At 41.0% G+C, this 17,735-nt stretch overlaps 1 protein-coding gene across 2 annotated transcripts; it reads right to left on the bottom strand.

Annotated features, from left to right (window-relative positions):
• Positions 1-2,232: 2,232 nt before the first annotated feature.
• Positions 2,233-15,465, bottom strand: atn1 (atrophin 1). 2 transcript variants are annotated; one of them, XM_065298296.2, is made up of 10 exons: positions 15,142-15,462; positions 11,608-11,751; positions 11,233-11,334; positions 10,879-10,998; positions 8,114-10,785; positions 7,331-7,547; positions 5,154-6,594; positions 3,296-3,439; positions 3,027-3,207; positions 2,233-2,941 (listed from the first exon to the last, which is right to left on the bottom strand). In XM_065298296.2, the coding sequence occupies exons 2-10, from the start codon at positions 11,632-11,634 to the stop codon at positions 2,908-2,910; spliced, it is 4,938 nt and encodes a 1,645-aa protein (XP_065154368.1). In that variant the 5' UTR covers positions 11,635-11,751; positions 15,142-15,462; the 3' UTR covers positions 2,233-2,907. The 2 variants fall into 2 exon arrangements, with proteins under 2 accessions (XP_065154368.1, XP_065154370.1); XM_065298298.2 differs by lacking the exons at positions 2,233-2,941; positions 3,027-3,207; positions 3,296-3,439 and adding an exon at positions 3,452-4,903 and having other exon boundaries at positions 15,142-15,465.
• Between the last annotated feature and the right edge of the window lie 2,270 nt (positions 15,466-17,735).

The following is a 17,735-nucleotide window of genomic DNA, read 5'->3' on the forward strand; positions in this document are numbered from 1 at the left end:
TTGGCATTTTAATGGAAACCATTAGAATTTTCTGTAATGGTTTTATTTTTTTTCAGCAGGGCAGCTACCACCACCTTAAACCAGCTAAAACCATCTAGCAGCTTATGCTGGTCTTTGATGCACATCTAAAGAGTTTTTTTACAGGTGCAAAGAATTCTGCTTTTGAAAGTTTCAGATAAGTGTAGATAATAATCTTTAAGTTCATATATATAAAACAATATCCTAAATAAAGTAGCCTAAATAAAAAAACTAATACGTTTTTGTGCAAATTGCTGTCACTACCTGGATTGACATTTTTACACTTGGTAAGTGTGTCCCATCGAGTGAATAATTTTACACGTACGATTGGGATCTTCACGCATACTAGACTAGAACACGGGCAAAATACAGAAATTACGTCATGTAGTTAAGTAGTCAAGGGCAAAGACCTCATGTGTGGGTATTTGGACGCAGCCAGACTCGCTCCCTCTGTCAAAATCGTGGGTCCGTCTGTGGAACGCACTTTAACATGGCGGCGGGGATTCCCTGAAGTAAAGTGCCAGAAGTTCGCGAATGCGTGTCTAAAAGTGGAGTGGAACGCACGCAGCCGTACTATAACAGGCAGCTTTATAAGGGTTAGTGATGGGACAATCAAGTTTATGACATTCATTAGGCCTATTCAAGAATGCACTATATTTGCCAAATTATCACATAAAACCAACATGTAGTATAAAAATACATAGCAATGCAAACAAATATGAATTCATAAAATATCCTATTGCGTTCTGAACAGAACTGGTGACAAAGATTTGTTTTGAATCTACATAACGAGACAGTTCTGCCATCTAGTGGTGTAAAAAAATACCAAAATTTACCAAATAAATGTTTTTATTGTTGCATAAGTTGCACCAATGTCAGACAGACTTTTATCTACTATTTGTTTCTTATAAAAGTGAAAAAGGTCATGATATTTGCATGTTTATAAGAATAAAGATTTAGAGGGCCTAATCTGTTGATATTGTGAATTTGGCGAGGTTGTGGACAAAATTGTTTTAAGTTTGGCTTCACGTTGAGGATAGAAGTCCTGAGACACATTAATGTTATATTATTGTGTATATTATGGTAAACTGGTAACATACACTACTCTGAAGTATCTCACTGATACTCAAATGACTTCAAATTCCCATCTATGCAGTTTTAAAAATACAATACTATTGATTTTTACTGGAATCTAAACACCCCCTTTTTCTTTAAAAGTGCCATGCATTTTTTTTGTAAAAGATGAATTTTCATATTTTTCAGCTATGGTACATTGCATAAGCTGAGTCCTAGATGCAGATGGATGTAAATGAGGTGGATGTGAATTTACTATACAGTGTTAAGTTTAAAAGTCAGTTTTCGTTAAGGAAGCTTTGACATTTTTGTACAACTTCTACATTTCCCTACAAGTACAGAAATCTTACCTTGTAAAGTTATAGTAGAATACACAACTGAGAGTGAATTCAAGCTAACATAAAAAAGAAACAGAAGAGACTGATCAAGTGTATATTTTAGTTGTCTGATGATTATATTTCTTCCAATGCATGCTTTCTGCGTAGTGTAGATTTTCAAGATGGGTGAGTACAGAGCCATACGGTAAATCACATCCACATTCTTTCCTTCATTTGTCCATTTTTCTTCTCTTCACCTCCCACACTCACTGTAGTGATACAATTCTGTCTCACGCTTGCATGTGTCTCTTATTAGCTGTACTTATGCATTTCCTTATGTGTATGCAGAGAGAGAGACTACAGAGGAAAAAAAATAGAGGAATGCAATATTTATTGTATATTCTGTGTGTGGACGATCTGAAAAGACCTACTGAGTTTCTAGCAGCCTTCCCCACATATGTACAAAACAATAGCAGGAACCATATACTGAGTTAACTAAACATTACCGAGTATAAACAAACATTATCGGTTTTAAACTAAAATCTAATAAAGAGTCAGTTTATGATTTTGAGGTGTTAACAACATAACTGGTAAGCCTGAATGACTCGCACAGGCAGACGCATTTTCTATTATATAAGCAAACCCTTTCATTTGTAAATACTGGAACTAACAAGCAATTCTGAATCATTCTGAGCTGATAAATGCTGACTAGTAAACTGTTTTGAGTCATAGAATGCAAACAATTCTTTAGAAATTACTGTGGAGAGAAAGTGAAACCGTAGGCCTGATTGAAACACACATACATACACGCACACACAAAGACTTCTAGAAAGAAAATTGTATTTTATTTCCAGATTTTCCTTATTTTTTATCTTGCATTTTTTCCCACAAGGTAAATTCAACATAAAAATTAAAAATAAACAGTGGTACATGAAAATGTAAAAAAATAATAAAAAATAATGTTTATATAATCATATAATTATTAACAAAGAACATTAATTATTTTAATAAGAACACGATAAAGAAACCGATTATGAAGGTAAGCTGGTCATCTCATGCACCCTCTCATAAACGCACTCTTTTAGAGTGTCAAGAAAAAAAAAACTGGAGTTTTAGCCCACTGGGCTTTTTGTATCTAGCTACATGCAAATACATAAAAGAGAACTTCATTTTTAAACATTCTTTCTGGCATAACGTATATTGTACATAGATCCACAGCCTTAACCCCATTGTCTGGTGTACCAAATAACACAAAGAATTCCCAGGGGTGTTTGGGAATATCTATTTAGTGCCACTGTATGCCAGAGTTATAAATCTCACCTTTTTGGAATATACACCTTTTTGTTGCGCCTCTATTTAGGTTAATTCATACTGAATGATATGTGTTCTGGTGTCACGTCTGCACTCTGTATCCAGTCATTCAGTGCCGAGTCTTGAATGATTGTTATTTTATATTTGCACTTCATCCCTTCATTTTCTTCCTCTCATCTGTCTCACACTACAGCGTTTTGTCACTCTCTTTTTTCAGGTGGCTGCAATCAAAAGAAAAGTTCAACGATCACTTTTGTTACTGGGGTTGTACAATAAGGTCAACCTTGTGGTTTTACGTCAACTCACCTATAGTACTCGTCCTGCGCGAGGGAGTGATGATGGTGGTGGTGGATCCACTGCTGTTCCATGGCGAGTCTCTGAAACTGAATCTCGGCGCTCTGAGCTTGCTGCATCGCCTGGAGCTGGTGAGCTGCAGACATGGACCCACCCAGAGACGAGGACTGGGGCACGTCACGAAAAGGACCACCTGTAGGCGACATGCAGGTAAATGCCAAAATCATTTAACATGTAAACGATTCAATGCAAGACAACAAAACATGCATTACAACTCTTACCAAAGAGTTGCTGTCGAAGCACTTCACTCTCAGTTAGGGAGTGTGCCAGGATAGGGGGCCCAAGAGCTGCCCCGGGGTATGGCAGACGGGCCAGGGGAGACCCTGATGCCAGCGGATCCATTAGGGGGTGTACCCCTCCCGCGGCTGCCACCCAAATACGTAACAAAACAAAAGTGGGAAATTTAATAAGAGTAGCACAGTTTGCCGTTGGCACTGTGTTCACAAACATGCTAGCCTTTGCGGCGTTGCCATTGTTCATGATGCTGATTGGGTAGAAATGTTACAAATCTATGTGTGACCCAATATAATTCAATTATGAGTATCATATTCAGGATGTTAGCTTCCTAAATATTGATTTCCATCTTTGACATGGCCTTTGTGAGTGAATATTAAAGAGATCAAAATAAATTTTTTACAGAATGTTCTTGACATGCAGGATGATTTAATGTAAAAACAGTAAATCACAAAAAAAGACTAAGCTGGGTCACATTTGGAAGAACTGCTGATATCATCTTAAGAGTTGTTGAAACATCTACAGTACATTTAGTTGATCATTGCGCAACACTTTTGAAGTGTCAATTGTTCTGTATACGACAACAGCCAGAAGATGACACTGTCAACAAACTGTGGCCTAATGTCAAGAACCAAATAGATTTGGAAATAAGTAAATGCCAAATAAAATAAGAAACTGGACAGCAAACGTTGCATTTTTAAACACTGTGTCAAGTTAAATATAGTGCATTTTATAAAGTTTTGTTAGGATCTTTCTAATTGTTTTTAAACCAGCATATCTAGCTGACTAGTCTTTTGAGGAACTCACTAATTAGTTATATATATATATATATATATATATATATATATATATATATATATATATATATATATATATACACACACACATATATACATATATACATACACACACAAATCACTTGTGCTGGATTTACACTGCAAATCTTTATGCCCAATTCCGATTTTTATGCCTGTATATGATTTTCTTTGACGACACGCTTACATCATCTTTCAAAAGCGACTTCTATCTGATTTCTGCATTTACACTAAACACTTGGCAAAACAATTTAAGGTGGACATACTAACCCAGAACAGCTTAAAACACAGAGGAAGTTAAATGTCGCGATATGCAATGGACACAGACAAAGTTATTATACAAGATTAAAGAGCTTTATTTTTGTAACAAGACATAAAACTTCAACATTACAGCACTAAGCGGAGCCATCTTCCTCCATTGCGATGCTAAGAAGAGTCATGTGTTTGGGGGTGGTTTCCACCGGAGTTGATTTGTAATTTGCCAGCTTCGCATTTTCACTGCCGCATGACATGTCTTGACATGGTAATATCCGATCTCAAAACAAGGGTTTCATGCATTTAGTTGACCATTGTGCAATGCTTTGCTCAAAAGTTGAATAGTCAATTGTTCTGCATACGACAACAACCCGAAGCATGATATGTCTTGAAATTGTTGACATGAATGCATGTATCCGATTTGTATCAGATTTATTTCCATATATGAATGAGGCCTGAAACCAATCGGAGAATATCGGAATCTATGCGTTTTTCCTGCTTACACGTTCGTGGGTCATATCCGATCTGTGCCACATGAGGGGAAAAAAAAATCGGAATCGAGTCACTTCAAACATGCAATGTAAATGCGGCCTTGGAGACCCCTAAATCTAACCAAGTGTCATCCAGAGTTAGAACAACAGAAATACTAAATCAAAATATTTTTTACATTAATTTTTAGTTGCCAAGCAATGTAGCAATTTGCTGCATTATATAAAACTCAAGGTGAACAAAAATAGTTTGAGTGTAAGCATTTACGCGTTTTTATAGTGAATACCTGTGTCCTGCTGGTGCAGATGAAGGTGAGAGTGAATGTGTGAATGCTGGTGATGATGAGGAGTCACGTTCAGCATCTGAAGTCGTCCAAGAGAATCTCCTCCTCCTGCACCTCCCGCAGCCGCTGTGCCGCCTCCTGATCCTCCTCCACCTGCCCCTGTCCTTTCTCTCTCCCTGTCTCGCTCCCTCTCTGTGGCTGGTATCACTCTCTCCCTCTCCACGCTCCTGGCACGCTCTGTGCTGGGAGGAGTGCGGACAGGGGTGGGATATCGTTCAGAGGGAGGGGCTTGAGTTGGGAGGGGTGGGGGTTGACAAGACGGGTGCGTATTTGGAAATGTGGAGTGTGGAGAAGGGTGATGAAGAGATGATGCTGTTGGAGGTGGAGGAGGTGGGGGAGGAGGTTGAGGGGGAGCAGCAGGGGCTGCTGGTGTCACCGAGGCTCCGGTAGGAACCTGATGGGTGGGAAGTGTAGCTGGGAGAATAGAAGAGGTTGGTGGGACTGACAGTGGCTGAGGGGCAGGGTTGGGATTCCTAGTCGCTGTGGCTAAAGCTTGAGGGGGTGGGGCAGGGGGTGGAGTTGCACCGTAAATAGCTACCTCACTACCAGATGCCCCGCCTCCAGTCCCACCCCCCAGCAGCAGGGAGTGTGAGTGTGCGTGTGAGTGCGTGTGTGACAAAGCCAGTGCCGGGTCGGCTAAAACTCCAGCTGTGTAGACACGCTCCTCACTCTTAAACTCAAATCCGGGCTTCATGCGGTCTCTATGAGCTGCTACAGCATGAGGGAATCCCACTCCTCCAAGCCCCGCCCCAGTCAACCCACCAGGACCAGGCCCTGGATGGGTATGGCCTCCCTCCAGCCCACCCCCATACAAAAAGCCAAGAATGGCAGCCGCTGTGGCGGCATCAGCCGGAAGGTGGTGGGGGTGCGCAAGGGCTGGGTTTTGGAATTGGGACAGAAAAAATGAAGGGTGCATATGGGGATGAGCATGTGGGTGAGGGTGGTGGTGGAGGTGGGGGTGATGTGGCTGCGCTCGATTGGCAGCACCCAATGGAGACATGGCATGGGGACGGGCATATTCACTCAGGGTTCTCAAGGCTGGGGTATCGGGGCCCAAATATGGACCCCCAAGCCCGATTCCCAGAGCACCTTGAGGGCATCCAACAACTCCAGATCCCCCTGTCATGGAAGGGATGAGAAGGGAATGAGGTATAGAATGAGAGAGAGATGGATGCAGAGGATGAGAGTGGTGAAGGGAGTGAGGGTGGGAGTGAGGGTGGTGGTGCTGGTGCTGTGGATGAACAGTGGGATGTGGGGAGTTTACAGAAGAAGAGGAAGATGATGTAGGGTCTAGAAGGATTGATGAAGAAGAAGGAAAGAAGAGTGAAGAGCCCTGGCGTGTGCCCGCAGCTCCTAACCCTGCATTGGTGCCACTCTCCTTTTGCTGAAAAGAGAAAAAAAATTAAATTCACTATATAATATTTTACATTTTAAATAATTTCAATTACTTTTTCAAGGTCTAGAATTCACAAATTTAAATTCCAGGGCCTCATTTATAAAACGCAATAATCCACAGCAAAGTCCATATTTATAAAAACTGTCTTTGATGTGGAAAAATGCTTAGCGCCACGTCAGGGTCTGAGCAGACATACGCACTTTTGCTTGTCTGATTGCTGCAGGTTTTTTGGAAATATAAGACATTTTTGCTGCGCAAATTGGGTTTAAACATGGACAAGCGCTCTTTTATATGTCTATGACATTAATTAGGCATCATTTAAAAGGCGGAGATCTGAAACTGCTCAGCTGTGCACAAGTTCAAGATCATTTGCGATTTATAAATTTCACATCTGAAAGAAAGGGGTACGCGCGTTTTCTGCGCGTATGTTCGATTTATGAATCACACATACACATTTTTGATAAATGATCGTAGGATTAAATGTAGGATGGTTTCTACGCAGCATTTTATAAATGAGGCCCCAGGCATTTTTCCAGGCATGCTCAATACACTTTTACTAGGAGTTGAAAGACTCAAAAAGTCAGGAGTTTTTAGGTTAATGTTAAAACCTGAAAACTCTGATTAGCAACTGCATAGCAAGCTCTGGTAATCACCTAGAACCCTCTAGCAATGCAGCTTTGCAGAAAAAGTTAAACTTTACTACATTCTCCTTTTCCTCTTATACCTGCAGATGTCTGTCCAGATCTCTTTCTCTCTCCTTTTCTCTCTCTCGTTCCCTCTCTTTCTCTCGCAGGTCTCTTGCACGCTGTTCTACCTCTCTACGAGCACGTTCTATGGCCTCGTTCCTCTTCTTCCACAGCTTAGAACCATCAAGTGGAACAAAAAGCACGTCACTGCGTGCACAAGAGTTCCCACTGCCCCGGTCAAGAACCCTGTGGAACCTAAATGCAGAATATTAATTGTTTTGACATCAATGATGATTGTTGATTAGGACAATAAAAACTGGAGATTTACATGATGGAACTAAGTGATGCTGATTAGCTGATGCGTAACTGCTGTGATTCCTAATTCTCACAACATAGCTCTTTCAGGGCTAAAAAGTAAACGCAGGGATAATCTCTCAGGTTACACATTATTGCATAACACAATATTCCAAGACACAGTACTATGCTAAGAAAAAAGAAATGACTAAAACTACTTAAGGTAAAAGTGCTGTAGTTGTAAACTTTGGGGAGTGTAATTATAAGGCTGCTGGCTTGATCCGTTATGCTTTACCTTTATCACCTTCATAAATTTAATTCAACAGTTATAAGTTAAACTTTCATTTATTGATGTATTTCAAACTGTTTAATGAAATATATTTAAGCCAGTTACATTAAGTAATACAATTTCTTGCCATTTACAATCCAAACTGTTTTTGGGTAAAGTCATGATAGATCGGTTTCTATTCTTAACTCACATGTTCCTGTTTTATTACATTTCAGATCAACTGGGCACCTGGTCTTACCGAGCTGATTGGCTGGCATGGATTGGAATGTCAACAGGTTTTGGTTCTGGGGATGGGCTTCTCAGAACTATAGGTGGGCTCTCCAACTCCTCTCTCTCTTCTGCTGGCTCCTCCTTTATGACAGGTGCTGGCACAATGCCAGAGGATGAATCAGATATGCTGGGAGTCAGACCAGTGTTGTTATGGCCTGTGTTACTCAGATGAGGTGGTACTTTAGAATTTTGAGGAGAGTGCAATTGTGATTGAGTGTTGTTGGGAGTGCTATTGCTGTTGTTGGGAGCATTGTTAGTTGCCAAAGCATTTCCATGGTTATTGTTGCCATGGTAAGAGCTACTGAAAGGGGTATTACTGCTTAAAGTGCTGTGGTAAGAAGTAGGTTTGCAAATTGATGGGCAGGATGTGGGGACACCTGATGCAGGAAGTTGTACAGCGGGACCCGAGGTGGATGGGAAAGGAGTAAACCCTCCCATCTGATTTGTTGAGGGGCTGGGAAGAGGAGACAGCGGGGTTGGTGGAGTTTGATTAGGTGACGGATATGGTGCCTGTCGAGCATGACTACCAGGAATAGATGTGATGGGTGGTGGTGGACCTAGTGAACTAGTAGGGGGAGGAGGTGGTGGAGGATGGTAAGAAGTAGAAGTGGAAAGTCCATGTCCAGAGCCACTTGATGAAGGAGAAAGAGATGGTGGGTGACTGCGATTTGAATGAGTAGTGGATGCAGTGTTTTCTTTCTCTCGCTCTCGGTCTCTGTGCTGGATAGGCAAGGCTGTCTGGCCAGGATAGTGGCTGTGATGTGGAGGTCCTCCTGGATACTCTCGTGGTAAGTTTGGCGCCAATCCAGGTGGACTTGGGTAATCCCTGGCAACACCAGAATGTGGAACAGAGGAAGAGGTTACTCCAAGTGTTGGGTAGTCCTTTCCCCCAGCAGGGGAGTATTCTCTCAAATAGTGTGGAGGAGGAGGGATGTCTGCAGCATTGGAAGATGCTTGGTTAGTCTGTCCTTGCAGTGTCGGCTGTACATTTGAATCCATAGGAGGGGCATAGTCTCTACTGGGAGGGTTTGTATTTGCAGTGGAAAAAGGAGGATGCCCAGAGTTGTTTTGTGGTGATCCATCTGAGTCACGATTCACTGTTGTTGAAGCTAAACCAGAAGATGGGGCACCAACAGGTGTTTGGTTGGCATTGCCAGGATAACTGCTACTTCCTGCCTCTCTAACCTGACCTGCTAACTCTCCCCACCTGCCATCTTTGTCTCTTGAAAAAGATCCTCCAACTCCTGTGCTTTCAGGTCCAAACTCTCTGCCCTGAGCTTGAAGCTGCTGGTTTTGCGAAGGAAACTCTCTTCCACGTTCACGATCTCTGAAACCAGGTACATATTCCCGACCACCTGGTGGTCCTGTGGGCCCATCTCGATTTGATACTTGTGGGCCACATTCTCTGTTCTGTCCAGGTAATGGGTTCCCAAAATCCCGGCTAGCATTAGAGTTTGTTCCCCCACCACCAGAAGTGCTACCACAGATGCTACCGCTGTTGCTGTTTGCATTGGCACTGGTATTATTAGCAGTAAAGTCTCTGTTTCCGAAATCCCTCCCACCCCTTTCCCGATCAGGTGTGGTGCCATACCTAGGCAGGTAGTCTTTATGTGGGTGGGAATGAGAGTGAGGCAGGTAGGGTGGGTGGGAGGTGTGCCTTGTGGATGAAGGAGAATTGTAGACTGAGGGTAGCTGTTGCTGAACCGGGGGCTGCTGATTTGGATGTGTGTGGTGGTGGTTACCTGGGTATCGTACATATCCCCAGTTGCTAGGAGGTCCCCCTGACCAGCTGGTGGGGGTGTAATGGTGAGTGCTGGGAGGTGGAGGTTGCTGGGGAACAGTAGTAGCTTGTGGAAGCAAAGAGGGTGGAGCAGACTTATCACCTTTCTCTGGTTTGTCTGTTTTACTTTCCCCACCTGGAGCATTCTGCCCCACCTCTAGAGGTTTCAGAGCAGGTGGAGGGGGGAGTGTTGGAGCATGACTCACATTTGAATTCCCATGGGAATACTCGACCCCTCCCACACCAGGTTTCCCAGAACTAGTGCCTCCTTTTGAAGAGATGCGGCTGCAGGTGTGCAACGTCTCAGTACTACCAGGCCCTGTGTATTCCAATTTACTTGCAAGTTTAGAATCTAGGGCAAAGTATGACTTTCTGTTGCTACCTGTATCACTTACAGTGTCAACCATTCCACGATGAGATGGATAAAGCGATGATGGGGACTTTAGAGGAGACATATCTCCCTCTACTGCTCCTTCACTGTCTCTCTGATCCACAGCACTACCATCCTCACCCCTCCCTGATCCTCTCCGATCCTCTGGCACACACTTTGATGCCCCTCCATCTTTGTTTTTATCACTCTGCTTTGGGGAATCTGGAGAGTCTGATTCAGAATCTAAACTGGCTAACGGAGAAGCAGAGAGACTCGGAGAAGAGGATCGATTGTCCTGGTCAATGTCCCGTCCACTGCTTATGCTGCTGCTACTATTGGCTAAGCTGCCTCCAGCTGAGCTTCTGCTGCCTTGTGATTGGCCATCCTCATTGTCACTTTCCCTTGACTGAGTGTTGCCTGAAGTTGGGGGTGGGGCTGAAGTTGGAGTGTTAGTTGAAAGGGGTGGGGCTGGGGGATTGGAGGAGGAGTCCTGATGGGACAACCAAATATGCAAACAACAAGGTAATTGGTTTATGTTGTTTATTTCACAAAATTATACTGAAAATGTTTAATACATCATTACCTGGACTTTTTGTCTCTTGGGTGGGGGCACCAGATCCTCTCCTTCACTTTCTGATGAATCATGGCCTTGAGATCGACGGTTGAAATGCCCAGCAGCCAATTCCTCTCCAGCAGTTCTTTGCTTAATTGTACAATTTTAATCATGCTGTGAGGCAGTTTATATTCAAAATCACAAGTGAATATAAGAACAACCATGAATGTCCATACAGTATTTCACAAGTGTAAAATTTAGATTTCAGTCAGTCTTCTTAACAAAAACTATTATATAAAGAGACTACAAGAAAGAATAATTTAGGAGCAAGATTCGAAGAATATACAGTCATAAAGAAAATAAAAAACAACAAGAAAATCTTACTGTTTGCCTTTCATTGCGTTCTGCTCGAGAGGGACTGGGGTGTGGACGCCTACCCCTTCTCTCCTCACTGCCTCCCCTCCTGCGTCCACTACGCGCTGGCATCTGTGGTCATGCCCAGCATGAGCGAAGGCGGGAAAAGATGAACAGAAGAATAAAGCATTAAGAGACCCCAAAACAAAACTACACTGTAAGACCAGAACCAAAATTTACAAAAATTTGAATATCTAGTTAATTGTTCAGATATCAGTGCCCTTATAAATGTATGATTAACTGTTTAAAGTAGTAAAGTACTAACACACAATTTTATAAAACAAGCCACAATCTGCACGTGGACCAAATTTAACACTTGATTTTAATATGCAGCGTTGCTCTCACCGATTCTTTGTGGGTTCGGGTCTTCATAACTAGCTCTCTATGTGGTCCATTCCTTCCAGTCAGCCATTACAGAAAGCTGGAACGTGACCACAATTGGTATAGGTAGCCTACAGGCTTCCTACCATTGCACTGAAACTTTGTATCCTGAAGGAAAAAGAGTAAATACCACTATGTTCAAAACAACATCATAGTGAACCAAAACATGAAACAGTTTAGTATAATAAATACATCTAACTATTTGTTTTCAGAGCCAATGAAAAAGGTCAATTGTAAGTGACAACCTCTCAATATTACCATCGTATGTACTATCATCAATGCAGTATTTGATGAAAATCAAGGATGTAGCGTTACGTGATAAAATTACCAGTACTTAAATAAACATTGACTCAATTATAGAATTTACTGTTTCGGTTGCAAACAGTATTATTGTACAGCATCAAAAATTTGTTTATATATACTGCTTGGTACTTCAGAGGGTTTGTGGACTCTGAAGCTGAGCTTCAGTCATCAATGTTGAATGGAGCTCTACAAAAATCATCCACTGGAGCCAACATGGGGAGAGAGGCACTGCTCACACCAAAAGATCAACATGCACACAAATAAATACTGCATGTACAGAAATACATAATTCTCAAATATACAAGCACACTTATGCGTTTATTTACATGCTCATTTTAATTCACATTTGAAGTATTGAACATCTTTTTTTTTTGTGTGCATACTATAGAGAATTTTTTTATGTTTTCTAAAACACAAACCAGTCTCGTTTTCTTGTCCTTTCATCTTTTTTTCATTCATGGCTCAGTTCTCTCATTTCTAGGCATGCCAACATTGTATTTTACATTTTGAGAAGGGCTCTATTGTTTAGTTCTAGACAAAATGGTCAAAAAAAGGTCCATAGCTGTCAATGGGATGGTACCTTTCCAAAAGGTCCTATTATGTACCATTTAAGCATCAATTTATACATTTGTGGTACAAATATTAACTCTTTGGTACCAATTTGTACCTCTGAGGTACTAATTATGAACTCTTTAGGTGAAAAGGTGTACTTTTTTTAAATTGTACTGCCCTGGTGACAATTTTTTGGCCCATTTTGTTGAATAATGCTTCAAATAATAGGGTGACTAGGGCTGGGTATTAGCAAGGGCCTTATGATATTATTCATATCACGATACATGGTGCATGCTACAATGTATCACGATACGATGCAATATGTTGCATGCTGCGGTACATTGCAATACTTCTTTTTTGTGTAAAAAAAAATGTAAAAAATTAGCAGGGCTCAACGCAAAAATTTTTTTATAATGGCCCGGTCGGGCCAGTGATTCAGGTTTTCCCTTGTCCTGCAAAAATTTTCACTGGCCCACCAAAAAAGGTCAGTGTCAAATATTTAAAAAGAATAATTCAAAAGTCAAATATAATTGTACACATATACAACAGACGAAAAAAGGCTCCCAACTTTTCTGCTTTACCTGCAAACTGACAGCAAATTGTGCAAAATATTGCATCGTTTCTTTCGTCGTGTAATACCCAAGTAAATGTCTGCTTTCAAGATGTTAAATAATAAACACTGATGAAAACATATTTTAGTGACTGAAGGTGAAGCACTGACCAGATTGGGCAAGTGACAATACTTTTGACTGGCACTAACATCTCTCACACTTGCCCCGGGCCACAGGGAGGTCCTTTATGTTGAGCCTTTATGAATAGAACTGATTTTTTTTTTTAAAGGCTAAGTGCTTTCACACGTCTGCAGGTCTTTTTTGTCAAATAAATTTTCTGTGATTTTCTTTCACCTGCTAACTTCTGAGACATTGTTTTTTTTTTTTATAAATATCGACACTAGAGATTGAAATTTCAAGACACCATTGTGGGGAAAATATCACGATAGTTTGCTGTGTCGATATTTTTGCACAGCCCTAAGGGTGACAATATAATTTGAACAATCACACAGCCACATGCAGACACACACTGTAAAAAATATGCAGCATTGTGTCAAATTAACATTTTTTTTAAAGTTAAAGTAACAAAAATATACGTTAAACAATTTCAACTTGATTTTATAGGTTATGTCAACTAAATTTGACTTGAAATGTTGGAATGACTTGCAAACCCAAATTTTTTTTACAGTGCAATGAAATAATACAATATCCTACAACAACTCCACTTATTGTAATTTGTGTAGGCCTTTTTGCTTCTTCAAATACTAATCTTACTGCAAGGCACAACATTTGTTTTATACCAGCTGGCTGACAAACTCCAACCTACATAGTAAAAAGAATGTAGAAAAAAAGAGAGTCTGAAAACAATACAACGCTTGATTTGACATTAATAGTGGGAGGTTAGATAGGAGGTTAAAAGTCACTCCTAAATTTCAAACCAGCTCTTACTATCTCTCTTGCTCTCTCACATACACACTTCCCCCTCACACAACTCATTTATTGTGAATGAGGCTATATATAGCTCACTAACAGACTGGGTAAAATGAGTGAGTGTATTTAGCGCGCCTTTCAAAGCTACAAAAATGTGTACATTTACACCCAAACCACAGAACACAAGAAAAACCACAGTGCTGATAAATGACGACACATAAACAGATTTACAGACTGCAGACATCCGACACACTGAACGCTGAGACCACCATCCTGATCACAATTAATAAAAACCATTTGTAAAACTAAAATTAATGCTAGTACTGAGGTGACACCTTGTGCATATCTCATAAATGTAAAATCAGCATATTTGTCATCCCATTAGTGTGTACACAAGGTAATATATCTAGATGACCAATAATAAAGGCTGCCAACACTCTGTCTACAGGTGAACCTTCATTCATCAGGAGTCCATTACCAAAATCTTGGATGGGCTCCATGCATACCAAAAACCTTCCAGTGTTCTGCTGCAAACACTTGCATCCAAGCAATCAGCAATACTTTAACTCATACATGCATAACTCAAACATACACAATAATACACTCGCATAGACACGTATGAACACACATGCATGCACGATTAGCTGGTTTTGAATGCCTTCGCATGCTCATGCATAATACCAAAATGTGGTTTGAGTTGGACAACCGAAAAACGTGCATCACGCCGTTAACTCCGTTAGACCCGGCCACGCACTGCAACGTTTCTTTCTTCTTTTCTTCTGCTTGTTATTGATACGCATGCAGAGGCTGTGCTCTACTGTACAAACTGCGCGACCTCTGGATTACAGTGCTGAGACAATGCACTGTACATTCAATCCTGACAAGACGGTCGCAGACTCCGGCGTCTAGCCCCCTTTCGGTGTTTTCATAGCATATGAGAAAGATTTGGGATCAGAATGGCGAATGGCATTCTTGTCGAGCTCGCCGGATCGCGTTGCTCCGTGGAATGTGCGCGCTCGAGACCTGCGTGGTTACGCACCCCGATTTAGAATTTGATTTAAAGCCAACCTATGCACGTTTAAGCACAAAGACAGGAACGCGATGGCTACAATGTGAACATAGCTAAGGAGAATGAGTAACATATAAGCATCCATTTTCTTACCTTTATTATCCAGCGATGCGTATCTCCCTTTCTTTCTATCTCTCTCTCTCCGGTTCTATCGTTTGTACTGTACATTGACCTACACGCGCTCAGACATACAGGGTACGCGATGCACGGAAAGATTTACATTGTTGCGGCTTGGCAAACATCGCAGTGTTTTCTCGCTCTCCAGCCGCTCCCCCTTGAAATCGGCGCAGAAAACGGGGTGCAGCTGAGGACTGTACAAATTGATGCGTACGTTTGATTCTTCCCCACCCCCTTTTCTTTCTGCCCCTCTCCCGTTCCTCTGTCAAGACGACTTGCACTCTTTTGCAGTCTGTAGGGCGCAAATCTCAAAACGGAGGGGCGAGTGAGAGACGCGCGACCGCTCGTGCAAGTCGAGGGTGCGAAGGGGCGTGATTTTGCTTATTATTCTTAAGAGGGGAGGGGGGAGAAAGGTGAGGGAAGACAACGACTCAAATACATTTAAAAATTTTGAGATAAGGGTACGTCTTCTTCATTATGGAAATTACCACTTATATAATTCTCGATTGCCGACACTTAACTAGGGAAATTAACCCAGAACTGCTACATTAGTTAATAGGCAGTAATTAGACTTAATTGTACGACCCTAATGAGGTTTAATGCCACCATTCCTGCAAAATTATGATTTGAAATAGGCAATATCTCTCATTTAAAGCCCAATCGTTTCAAAAGGCCCATTCAATTCCCTTAACCCATAATATTCCCCTTGTATAGGCTGCAAGAGCTTTCCCAATTTTGCTTTTGAGACTGCAATGGAGTGACTAGTCAAGCGCTCTCTCTCACACACTCTCAATCCATCTCCTTCAGTCTCTCTCTCCTGCATTTTTTCCTCTCCTTTCGAATAGACCTCTGTCCCGACACCCATTGTGTTGTAACCATAGCAACCAACCCCGTAGAAGTGCGCGTGCGTTGCCATGTCCTCAGTCTGACTGAAAGCGCTCCACCTAGCGGTTAAAATAGATAGAGGAGCGGCTGCAGAGATTCCTTTACATTGATTTACTGTTGCAGGTGTGAAACAATACAAGCCAAGGTGTTCACTTACAACAGTGTTATGGGGAAGAGTTGGTTACGGCAGATTATCAGCATTTCAGAATTTTTCATGGTTATTCATCAAATCGCACCCTACGTACGTCACACATAGAAAAAAAACAGGCTGTACTGTAGGCATACACATTAAAAGGTCTAGCAACACATGAATGTGAATGCAATTTGTACAACACAATATTAAGAACTGTGATAAATAAATAAAAATCTGTATTCTCACTATTCTTGAGTCAATAGGAAATACATTGATAGCCAATTAAGCCGGTATAGCAAATGATTAGTAAGCCTGAAAAGAAGTGAAAAAATATAATAAGGTTAAGTCCACAATCTTATGTCTAAAGAAAAAATATAAACGAAGAATAAACTGAGACAAAGGACGTGTAAAAAAAAGAGAGAAAAATAATAATAATAGAAAACAGATGACAAAGCTCACATTGATGAGAAATGAACGAGAAAAAACAAGATGGGTGACAGAGACAAATGTAAGACAGCTACAAACTGTGATAGAGGAGAGAGAGAAAAACAAATTATCGCAGTAGAAAATGAGAGAGTGCATGGTATAAAAAACATGCCACAAAACATATCAAAGATTTTCATAGCTTGTAACACACTTTGTAGGTTCTGAGATTCCTGCCAAAATGTTTAGGATCTTGCATCTTTATCTTTTCACAGTTAACAAGATTCAGAATAACACTTACATTTATGCATCTGGCAGTTACATACAGTGCTTTACAAGGTATAAATCTTTATCAGCATGAGTGTTCCCTGGGTTCAATCCCATGGCTTCTTGTGCTGCTAACCAAATGCTCTACCACTGAGCTAAACAGGAGCACAATCAAGACCACATTTAACTGGCAAATAAGCATGTTTAACATGATATGAATGAAATTAGACATTTTCACCATCCATGCCAATTTCTTAGGAATGTAAACAACCAGTTAAGAAGAGCAGTTTTAAGGGAAAGAAAAAGATGGAGTATTTGGGTGACTAAAAAACAAGGAATGGAAAATCGGAGTATGCAATGGAAATATGAGTTAAAGTTGTAAAGAAGTGTGTGTAGGGCATGGCTCTGTTAAGACAGTGAAATTTTCTCATTTTTGAAACGTGATGGTAGGAGAAACTGCAGAATGGTGGCTATATTTGGGAAAATTGAAGTGAATTTTAGAGCCTCTGCCAAAATTGATGCCAAATTATGTGAATCCTCAAATTAATGCATCGGACATACTCGACGATTAGGTTACATGAACAGTCTCAAAGTGTGCATTCACTGACCTTATATGGCACATATTATAATTCACATCCCCATTACTGATTTTTAAAAAGTAACAAAGCCAATTTAGAGGAATATTGTTTTGCATTCGTCCGTCACTTAAAGGAGTAGTCCACTTTAAAGATGGGGCCCATTGACTTACTTTAGTATTTTTTTCCTACTATGAGAAGTCAATGGACCCCATCTTTAAAGTCGACTACTCCTTTAAGGGCAAAACATTTCACTTGAATAAAGATTTCAATACACACAGTTGAAA

This window comes from Paramisgurnus dabryanus, chromosome 13 (genome assembly GCF_030506205.2).
Source record: "Paramisgurnus dabryanus chromosome 13, PD_genome_1.1, whole genome shotgun sequence".
In the NCBI taxonomy this organism is placed as follows: Eukaryota; Metazoa; Chordata; class Actinopteri; order Cypriniformes; family Cobitidae; genus Paramisgurnus; species Paramisgurnus dabryanus.

Excerpts from the sequence above, each read along its gene's own strand:
- atn1 (XM_065298296.2), bottom strand. The coding sequence starts at position 11,634 with ATGAAGACCCGAACCCACAAAGAATCG. Across the intron at positions 11,335-11,607 it reads CCCGAACCCACAAAGAATCG|ATGCCAGCGCGTAGTGGACG; the intron begins GTGAGAGCAACG and ends GCATGACCACAG. Across the intron at positions 3,440-5,153 it reads TCTGCACCAGCAGGACACAG|CCGCGGGAGGGGTACACCCC; the intron begins GTATTCACTATA and ends TTTGGGTGGCAG.